Source organism: Gavialis gangeticus, unplaced genomic scaffold (assembly GCF_001723915.1).
Source record: "Gavialis gangeticus isolate Ggan-Ray unplaced genomic scaffold, GavGan_comp1, whole genome shotgun sequence".
Classification (NCBI taxonomy): Eukaryota; Metazoa; Chordata; order Crocodylia; family Gavialidae; genus Gavialis; species Gavialis gangeticus.
In genome coordinates, this window is record NW_017729011.1 from 13,641,500 (window position 1) to 13,652,658 (window position 11,159).

At 45.7% G+C, this 11,159-nt stretch overlaps 1 protein-coding gene and 1 long non-coding RNA gene across 2 annotated transcripts in view; one reads left to right on the forward strand and one right to left on the reverse strand.

The window, feature by feature from the left end:
• COL27A1 (collagen type XXVII alpha 1 chain) overlaps window positions 1–11,159 on the forward strand; it is a 293,868-nt gene that overhangs the window by 86,278 nt on the left and 196,431 nt on the right. Inside the window, exons 10-12 of the mRNA XM_019510527.1 lie at window positions 4,876–4,920; window positions 7,600–7,653; window positions 8,796–8,840. Of these exons, the coding sequence (XP_019366072.1) occupies window positions 4,876–4,920; window positions 7,600–7,653; window positions 8,796–8,840 (144 nt within the window). The remainder of the gene's footprint in view (window positions 1–4,875; window positions 4,921–7,599; window positions 7,654–8,795; window positions 8,841–11,159) is intronic.
• On the reverse strand, window positions 3,996–7,588 carry LOC109292892. The gene is made up of 2 exons (XR_002096202.1): window positions 5,095–7,588; window positions 3,996–4,227 (listed from the first exon to the last, which is right to left on the reverse strand). It is a non-coding gene; the product is annotated as an uncharacterized LOC109292892 (long non-coding RNA).

Consider the following 11,159-nt stretch of genomic DNA (forward strand, 5'->3'; position numbering starts at 1 on the left):
GGCAGGAGGGGGAAGGGGGGTGGACAGCAACACTTAGTTAATGCTCAGATCCTGTCAAGTTGGCTTCTGTTAGTTTTTTCCTTTCATTAATTTATTCCCACTGCTGCTTTTAATCCAATGTTTCTCTCTCTTTATAAATCTGGAGCAAGTGAATCTGCAGCCCTTCCCCAGGACAAAGTAGCTAAAAACTCGTAGGCAGGGGAACTAGCATCACCTTCATGTACTCATCTTTTATTTTGTTTTTTTTATTAAAGGGTGAACAAGGACCAGATGGGAGCCCAGGTGCCAAAGGTTATCCTGGCAGGCAGGTGCAGTAAATCTTATCGTGCTGTGCACAGAGTAGTGATTTGGGTGTGCAGGTAGCTACAAGCATCCCCCCCAACATATACAATGCAGGCTCCTTGAAATGTGTTTGGTTTTTCTTCCCTTCCTCCCCCTAGCTTTTGCATAAATTATGTGGTCCTTTTGGATTTGGTAGTGAATATTGTCCCTTCCGTATTGTCATTGCCTTTAAGAAACAAACACACTTGTGATCACTGGAGAATCTGCTCAGCATATTGGGTGATCTCATGCAGATATGGTCATTGCAGGATCTATGCTTGCACTGGGTGTCAGAGAAACAGGCTACAGACAGAAGCAAAGGAAAAGCCACTGAGCATGTCTTGCTCATTCACAGATATTGACTCTGTACTGCAGCATCCACTCGGTACACAAAATCCCTTATAGATGAGACCCTGCTGAATATGTTCCAAAGAGTTAGAAATTCCATGTGCATGGCATCCACGGCACATACCCATATCCCAAATAAAGATAGAGCTAAGGGATATGGAAATGTATTCCTTTTGTTATGCAGAGAAAACACAGCATCTACAGTCTATGAAGTTCAAGGGTTGGAACAATAATACCGGAGGATCCCTTGACTTGTCACAAAGATTCCCAGTAACTATCTATATCCAAGCACTGGTGAATCATCCAGCCCTGCAAGAGGCACACTTACTGGGAAATTAATATATTATAATTAGGGCTGTCAAACAATTACAAATTTTGATTGTGATTAGTTGTGTGATTAAAAAAATTAGTTGCAAATAATAACGATTTTAATCACACAGCTAAAAATTCAAAATTAGGTGCAGCAAAATTCAAAATTATGCAAAATTATGCAGATACTTTGTATGGTTGGGGGGTAGGTGTGTGCATGGGGGCGATTTGTGAAGGTGTGGGGGGCTGTGGGTATGTGTGCAAGGTTTGAAGCTTGAGGATGGGGGGAGGGTCCCTACACACCCTGGCAGGATGCGGGGTACTGTGGGTCAGGAGTGAGGAGCAGCAGAAGGGCAAGGGGGCTGTGGCTTGGGAGTAAGGGGCAGACACACACACAGAGAGGCCCCCCATGGTAACAGAGGGAGTGGGGCAGGGGTGAATGGGGCCTGGGGCTAGGGCGGGTCGTGCAACAGAGCCATGGGCAGCTTGTCCAGGAGTGCAGGGGGGGCACAGCTCCCCGCAGTGAGCACACCTTTGAGGGAGGCATGGGGGCACGTGCCTTCTGTATTTGTACGCGAGGCAGAGGCAGGCTGCTCGTTGCAGGCTGGGGCTCTGCACCCTGCTGCCTTTGCCTCGGGAGCTGTAAGCTGGCTGGGCCACGCGTCCCCTGCCAACATGGCTGCGGGAGGCACAACGTGATATTGTGCGGCTCCCAGGGCAAAGGCAGGGCTCACAGCCCCAGCCTACAGCAGGCAGCCCACCTCTGCCCTGCACACAAATGTGAGGCACGTGCCCCCCATGCCTCCCCCATGGGTGCACACAGCATCAGGGAGCTGCACGCTACGCACTGCTGGACAAGCTACCCGTGACTCAGTCCCACAACCCGCCCCGGTCTGAGTTCCCATTCACCCCTGCCCCACTCCCTTCCTCGCCATGGGGGCCTTGATCTGCCCTCCCTGCCCCTTCTTTCTCCCATGCCCCTTCCCTCCGCAGACTTACCTGTAGGGTGCTGTTCTGCACTCTGCCAGCTGTGTTCCTGGCTGTATGCACACTGCAGCTGCTCAGATGCATCTGTGTCTGTCAACACACCCGCCACCCCTCCCACTTGGCAGCCATTGCACTGCCACCACTGAGACGGCAGCAGAGTGGAGCCCGGGTGCGGGCTTCAAAGCCACATGTACAATTAATGCGTTAAAAAAATTAACACAAAAAACAATTAACATGTTAAACATATGTGTTAACTGCGATTAATTGACAGCCACAATTATAATCTAAAGAAGTAAAATGCTTATGAACCGTGAAAAATCCCTCCAATTTGTGCACGTTGCACCCAAAGGTACCTAAAGGAGAGCTCAGTTTGCATAGCCTCAGATAAATTCCACAGATTTGTATACTGTGAACCAGTTTGGGTCAACCGCCGTAAAAATATAACCACTATAAAATCATACGCTATAATGGAGATAACTCTAGATCAGGGATGCCAGAAGTGACCCTCACTCCACATGAGGCCCATAAGACAAACCATAAGTCCACATCAGTTTCTGTTCCTGTGTAGGCCCATTGCAAGCAACACTGATTAAGCCAGCCCACCAGCACAATAATCATTTACACATGAAACAGAGAACATAAGAAAATAGCATTTCTCAAGCTAGTTGCCAGAAACACTTTAAAAAGGGAAGAGTCTGTAGAGGGAAAGAAAACAGAACCGCGTGTGTTGCTTACTTATGGCTCTAGAGCGATGCTGGTGGACATGGAAAGAAGGTAGAGAATTTGCCAGTGGCTCCAGATGGAAATGTCCATGGACCTTTGTCACAGAGGGCCTGAACTTGTAATATTTTATTTATGCCAGGTCAGATCATCAAGATTTTTAAAAACAGCCACCTTAAATGTGTGCTCCCGGATCCATGTTCAGGCACCTGAACGAGATTTGTCAGTAGTGCTGAGCAGCCAGTGATGCTCGACTGGTCGTTGTAGAATTAGTCACTTGAGTTAAGGAAGCTGGGCCCAAAATGCATCAAGCATTTTCTGTGCAGATCCAAACACTGCTGTGCTTCAAATTGAATGCTTAAATATGCACGTACTAGGGCTGGCTAGGGTTTAGACCCCACCTACAATTGCACTATACCTTGACCTAGCCTAAACACTACACTTGCACTGTAGGGATACTTATATAAAAGATGTCATACAGATGCAGGGTTAATTTCATTATTGATAATGACCTGGTACGTATATTAGATTATATTTTCTGCATTCACACATCTTACAAAGTACATGAGTAGCTGAGGGTCCACTTAATACACACTAGAAATATAAAACTGACACCTTACAAAAGATACCTCAGTCTGTGGATCTCAGGCATAAATGTGTAGACATACATTGGAAAAAATCTTGAGATTTGTATACATCTGATTGCAAATGCGGTGTTCATGCTGCCCACCAAAGCTCCTGAGAATATTCCATGAGCTTGAGGTTATCAGCTCAATCATTATAAAAACCACCTGAGCAACAAAAAAACATACAGTAAAATGGGTGCTGCTTAACAGAGTTCGGCGGTATCCTACACCCTAGCAGATGAACTGGGCAAAATATGTTTCCAAATACATAGAGAACAATAGTGCTTTATAAAATGCAAGTTTGGTCAGGAAAGTGACTTAAAAAACCCCAACATGTTTTCTCCACAGACTTGATGACACTGTGTACTCAGCATCAGAGCTGATTATTTTACTAAGATTTTACTGCTTGTTACTCCTGTCAGCTGTGCTGGCTCTGCAGTGGTATGGGAGAGGGAACTTGGCTTTATTTTGGTTCGTGCACCATAGGTAGACTTGTTAACTATATTTCGATGGTAGAAAACTTCTTCTGGGTGATGATACATGAGCCAAAAGAGAACACAGCTTGACTTTCAGATCCCTGGTTGAGTACACAGAGCTGCCAACTAAAGAAAATATGAATTAATCCTTTTTACTTGGAAAGTAGACAAATACAATCTGGAGACTTGATGAAAGACAATAAACATGGAAGCTCATTATGCATTTTTATAGGATCCCTTTTCACAGTACTTAAGGGAGAAGTGATGAGTACAGAGATACAATGAAGCTTATTTTTATTTCCTTCCATAAGCTCTGATGCCCTGGGCAGAGTCTACAAGTTAACTCATTTTGGGTGGATGATCTTTAATTTCTTCTGTTGAAACCAATGGGAACTTGACTGTTGACATCAAAAGGAATAGGACTTGGGGCCAGCTTGTACCTAGAAAAGTACATTAATTAGTTACAAATCTGCCAGATGCTAATGATCAAATGGCCATTCACAACTTGGAGTTCTTACGTCCACAATCAATGTTTAATTGTATGCAGCATCTGTAGTGTGGGGCTAATCCATAGCCTATGGAAGTCAAAGCGTGTTCTTCCAGTGTTTTCTGTGTGGTTTGGGTCAGGCCTCATCTTTGTTCCCCTCACAGGCATTAAGGTGTATTTGTCATTGCAAAGACCTGCCTTATATATATGATTCAGCAGCTGCAAACTCAACCCTGCCATTTGAGCAAGGGATACAGTCTGCACAGTGTCATTTTATATTGCCGGTAATGTAACTTGCACCCCACTGTGCCAGCCTTCCTGGTCTTTGTGACCAGAATTTTCTAGCTTAGATTGAATGGTTTGGGTCCCGTTGCATGCATTCTGTGTTTTCTAAAATTACCAAGTTTTGTAGAGTCATTTCTCCACAACAATTAGGGAATTGTTCTGGGTTTTTTCTTTATTCTCCTTTGATGATAACCCTTGGGTTAGTCTCCAAAGCAGCAGAAGCACACTGGGAATAGTGCTGTAAATTTGGCAGTGTTCACTTGGGTTAAGTTAAAACCTGTCCACATTTGTCTTTGTTTTTACTCTTGTGTTTCAGGGTCTACCTGGACCAATAGGCAGAGCCGGTCCAAAAGGCAATCGGGTAAGTACTCCATTCCTTTTCACTCTATTCTCTCCTGACATTCACCACCGGACACCTCCCCCTCCTTGTACTCAACTTTGCAACCAGTACAAGCTTCTTAAATTATTGATATGACACAGAGCTCATAAATCAGTGCATCATTAAATTCCCAATCTGTTCAAAATTGAAATGTACCAGAATCAAAGAAGCAAATGTCCCAGTGCTAATGGTGCCATCCCTTAGTCAACCCTCTCCAAGAGCTAAGAAGTAGAGAGGAGCAAACGTGGTACCAATCCCAGAGGTCTGGTTTTCCAGCTGCAGTCTGTGGGGCCTCTTCAGCTTTGACAAATGTGGTAATTAAGCATATTGGGAACATGGTAAAGATGGGTTCTTCTGGGTGCAGGCTGGTCGTGAATTCTGTGAACAGCAAAATTTGGGACCAGTTTACATCTCTGTGTATAACAAGCCAACATCTTGAAACCACATGCAAATAAGAATAATAATGTTCCGGCTCCACAGCTTGGGTTGGCTTTTTGTATTGAGCACACGGAGGGGGGATTCCTTCTGACTGTGAAGGATGATTTTTCTTTTTTTTTAAATTAAAACAACAGATAACCACCCTTCTGCTCTCTGCCAGCAATTACAAATCCATAATGACACTCTGGGCCAATAAAAGTGCCTGTTTCCCTACCACGTGTTTCTTTCCCCAGCATCAGTAAATGCTACCAGCTGGCTTCCATCACTAGAAAAACTGCAAACAATAAAGAAAGGCTGACCCCATAGCTAACTTTATTCCTGTACTAGGGAGAGAAATGGCAGGGGTGGGAGGAAGGATCGGTTGTTTAATATACTGTGGTAGGGACAGATCTGTGATAGCACAGCTTACTTACCTACTTTGCTTCTCTTAGTAGGCCTGTTTCTGACACTCTCAGTTTACTGACCTAACCGGACTCTGAACTAGAGATTTGTGTGATTATTGATCACTGAAAATTGTAGGTTTTGAGTACTGACATGACTGTTTAGGGTCTTTGACACAGAGTAAGACTTTCGAATGTCCATCAGGACTCCTGAATACTGGGGGCTGAGATTTTTTTGAGCTCCCCAAGGATGGAACCTTTCACTTCTCTTACAACTGATTAGAATTGGGCCTTGACATCTCTTAGCCCAGACTTCAAGTTTTTATGAGTGAAAGACACTGAATTCTTGACTGTCTCAGCCACATATCCTTTTCTCGATGGGGAGCATGGGAACAAACGCAGCAATTCAGTGGATTTGTATGTGACCCAGGACAAGGAAGCAGATAGCAAGTTGGATGGCTGGCCCTCTCTGAGCAGTTTTACATACCACCAGAGTATTGTTTTATAAGGAGCTACTAACTAGCTGAAATACTGAACCAGTATGTAAAAGTATGATGGATTCTCCAAAGAGCAGGAGCCTCATTGTGACCAATCAGCGGAGGAGTGTAGGTGGCAGTGAGGGGTTGCTGGTGTTGGGGTAGAAGAGTGGTTCAGTGTTGGCACTTGATACCTACTGTGTGGTGACATGACTTTTGGAGAGTCAGTTCAAGTGGCTTTCTGCCAAAAGTAGTTTCCTTTTGATTCAGCATGTTTGGCAGAAATGGTCCCTTGCAAAAGATAGCACGCAAGGTAACTTTCTTTTAATTGCTGAGTGCAGCAAATTAAGCACAAGGCTCTGATTGTTGTAAGTGAAAGGAAACGTAGCTCTTTGACAGCAGCTTTTGCCCGTGCAGGATCCTAAAGCACTAGAGAAATGTCACAGACCTGAACCCCAGTGATTGCTAATGAACCTAGATGGAGCAAACCTTGTGCTAAACAGAGCATTAATTTTCACAGTTTGATTTCAGAGGGAATGTAGGCACACTGAAAGCTGAGCCGCTGTGAATGGGCATTAAGAAGTTTAACTGGGCACACGGGTTGGCCTCCTGCACCCATGCATTTTTTAGCGTGGGTCCTTGGCTCCTGTGGAGAGAAGGTCGGGAAAGAACTCGCAAAGGAATTTGGTATTGAAAGAACTTATGGCTTTAAACCAAACTATCATGTCATTGTTCAGGTGTTGCATACTTGTAGCACCGCACCACATCAAAAGAAGGGTACCAAGCCAAGTGAGGTGGTTCATAGATCAGTATAGACTGCTTGGGAGGAGACCCTAGGGACTGTTTGATATAGGACAGTTGTATGATGCCAGGCAACTGGAGACAGGGAGCATGGGAACTTGATGTGTGATGGGCTGTTGTGTAGTGTGGCTGGAATCAGTATCCCTGGGTGACAACAACAGTAGAGGGGAAAAAAAATCTTTGTAGACCTTCAGGAAGACCAGGGCCTTAAAGGTCTCTGGCTTGGCATGGGCATGCAGATGATTGTGGCTGTAACTCCTGCTAATCTGAAACCAAGCTCCATTTCCCTCAGGTACAGTCAGACCCAGCCCAGGTAAGGTTACATCCGACTGGCCTCTTCCTGTGCGGAGTTCTCATGATCCCTGGTGTGAGGGTATGTGCCCTTGGACTACATCGTGGAAGCCAGCACCATGCAGTCCATGGGCATATACACTTGCCTCAAGGTTTATTTCATCACGACTGCCATAGACCAACGCTGGAGGATCCTCTGCTGTTCAGGAAGGACAGACAGATTGGTAGCTAGGGAGAAGAAATGTATTTGACTTCTTGTTTCCTCTTCTCCTTAGGGATATATTGGTCTCCCAGGATTATTTGGGCTGCCAGGGGCTGACGGAGAACGAGTGAGTATTTTGCGAGGAAAGCCTTGGCACGTGCTCTTTATTCATCTCCAGATTCTTCAGTACCTATTTCAGCCCGTTCTGGATGTGACTCATCCTCTGCCTTCCCCACTACTCAGAGCACAGGCAAGAGGGCCTACTGCTGAGACAAAGAAATAGCTGCCCTCTTCATCATGCTCCTTTCCTTGTATGGAAGATGGCTTCCAAGCAGGGAGCTCCTACCCTTTGATTCAACAGAGGGGAGTTTTCAAATGGATTGTAGTTTGCTTTTTGGTACATCTTTATGGAAGGAAACCAGTGTTTAAGTGAACAATCCCTTTTTCCACTGTGACTATTGATTTTGGATGGCCAACTGGAGACCCTTTGAAGGGGCCTGGTTTACAGAGGTCAGCTGCTCGGCATTGTCTGACAGTTAGTTCCTTTCCAGCATCTCAAGCTGGTCAACCAAAAATTGAAGCACAGAGTATGGCTAGTCACCTCTGGGAATCCTAGTCCTGGGTCATAGCTCCCTCTGTCCTCATCCCCTTCTGCATGTCACTACTTCTGATCTTGAAAAGAGCTTCACAGGCCCTTCTTTTCCTGCCATTGGCCATCCATGCAGTCAAGGGCCCACTCAGCCCCCAACCACATCCAAGGAGGTTCACTGTAAGATGTGGATTGTATTACTTCTATTTTTCCTCCACATCATTGACAAACACAGGCTCCAGAAACAAGACAGGCCCCAGGAGCATGTGCATGTGTGTGCGCACGCATGGGAGGAACTATCTAATGCTCTGAAGTGGCTGATTTAATGCTTGTGTAACAAAATAAGAAACATAAACAGAAGCTCTCCAGCAAGTGTGTTGGCTGTAGTCTTCATTTGGTTCCAACCCAGTAGCTTAATCACTGCTCCTGCAGAGCACTTTCAGCCTTCTGCCCCTGGGTGTGGATGGTGCTTGTGCATGCACTATGGGAATGTTACAGTCAGTGGGTTAAGGTTAATTGCCTTCCTACACTCCCTTGCTCTTACTGATGACTGCAAATAGCTGACATTTGGGTTTCTGAACAATTCTGCAGCTATTGGGTTGTTTTTATTCCTCTTAGTTTTGTTTTGATTTTTTTTTTCCCCAACCAGACTTTCTTTTTTCTGTGTGTTTTCCTTGCAGGGGATCCCCGGAGTTCCTGGGAAGAGGGGCAAGATGGGTAGGCCGGTAAAGTTTTTCCTTGTCTATTATGCAGTCTTTGTTGAATGAAACTGGAAACAAAATATTTGATGCTGACTGAGTTTTCCCATAACTTCTAGTAGGAGCTAACTGGAGGGATCAAAAAAATCCTGATACCTTTCCTTAAGCAAACTGGGGATTTTAACTTTTTCTTCCCCTTCTTTCATGGTCTGTTCTCCATTCTCTCTCTTACACGCCTCTGATATTGTCACACAAGCCTCACACTCACCAAACTGTTATCTTCTGTAGGTTACTCTTAAGCATTCAGGTTTTGTAACATGTCCTGTTGTTGCAACCTCCTCCTGACTGTTCTTCTGCAATGTCATAGTATTTCCTACCTACCTATTCCCACTCCCTTCTGCCTACTCATGAGTGCCATTGCCATCCCAGATCAGGAGCAATTTTCGCTCTTTCCCATGACTATACTCACCAGGTATCATGCGTGCAGCAGCATTCCTTGTTCAGAGCATATAAATAGATACAAGAGTGCTTTGTGATCAATGTTTGTAGCTGTACCACCAGTGAGCTTTATGACATAATTAGCATTCATTAGACAGGAGGAGGCTGAATCAGATAAAAATGCTCAGCAAGGAAGGGAAGTTTGAGATCCAGGTGAGAGAGTGACACAAGACTTCAAACTATAAAGGAGAGCTGATGAAGCAGAGGGTTGCAAAACGGCTCTTCAGGAGGGCAGGAGCAGCAAAGGCGGAGGCTGCCATGCCACCAGCAGTCAAATCATGCAGCGGTGAAGCAGAAGGAGAGCAGGGAGCAGAGCAGAGAACACAGAGCAGGGAGGAGAGAAGGGTAAGCCTAGTGGGACTGTGTTCAGCAGTGAATGGGACCCTACTACAATTGTTTGGAAGGAATTTTAGTTCCAGTGTCCTAAACTGGACTGGGTGAGTTTGATGGAGTGAATCCTCCCTGCACATAAAAGACAGCTGCACAGGCTGGAGAGCTGTACTCCTGGCACGCTGGGTGTGCTCCCTTCTCCTGTATTAGCTGTTCATCACTCTTACACCATTACTGTGCCTATTCTCTCCTATGTGAGCTCTCTTCTGTGTGCTTGTCTTGCCAGGACCATTACATCCACTGGCAGATGTGGTGTCACTAGCTCTCCAACAGCTCCTGGGCTGGCTTATTCTTGTTCTCTTGTATTTTAGTACCTTTTTTGCACCCGGTCTGTCCCGTAATACACATTTCTGCCCTGTCTCCCTGTTCTCATCATTATGCTCTTGTGCTTCCTTGTAAAATGCCCCTTCACCCACTTGCAGAAAAATCCTCCACACCCCCTCGCTCATCCTTGCATGCAAACATGTGCTTTCTAGGAGTCCCCCGCCTACCACTTGCTATCATTCTCACAATGAAAGTCATGCAAACATCCTGACAATCCCACATTCATCCTCGTTAACTATTCTTCTCTTTGGGAGAAGAGGGAAAAGGATAGGGGGAGAAATTGCCAGATTGCCTTATACTTCTGCAGACTGCTAGTCACATCAGGAACCTCTACAGCGAATAATTGCAAAGGATCAGTCGAAATGCTATGACTTATTGACCAGAATAAAATTAACAAGGCAGCTGTCGTTAGGTACAGGGAAATGCTGAGGGTTTCTGGGCTCTGACACGTTTCCACATACAGCATGCTGTATGCTCAACACATTCCATCTGTTTAACCTTTTTTTTTCCCCCCGATCTTCCACTTCGCAGACTTTGTCCAGCAGTCAGTGTTACAAAGAGTCTGCTCCCCTGAGATCAATGGGATTCTCACTTGCAAAAACACAGGCAGTTGAGCTGAAAAGTTCAAAGGAAACTTAGGTTTCATAGTTTCATAGTTTCTAGCGTCGGAAGGGACCTGAGAAGATCATCTAGTCCGACCCCCTGCCATGGCAGGGAAGAGTACTGGGGTTAAACGACCCCAGTAAGGTGTTCATCTAACCTCTTCTTAAAAACCCCCAGGGTAGGAGCCAGCACCACCTCCCTTGGAAGTTGGTTCCAGACCCTAGCCGCCCTGACCGTGAAATAGCGCCTTCTGATGTCTAACCTAAACCTACCCTCTGCTAGCTTGTGACCGTTGTTCCTGGTCACTCCTGGCTGTGCTCGGGGGAACAATGTCTCCCCCAATGCCTGCTGATCCCCCCTGACCAGTTTGTAACAGGCCACAAGATCCCCCCTCAGCCTTCTCTTTTGAAGGCTGAACAGGTTCAGGTCCTGTAGTCTCTCCTCATAGGGCCTGCCCTGCTGCCCCCTGACCATGCGAGTGGCCTCCTCTGGACCCTCTCCATGCTGTCCACATCCCTCTTGAAGTGCGGC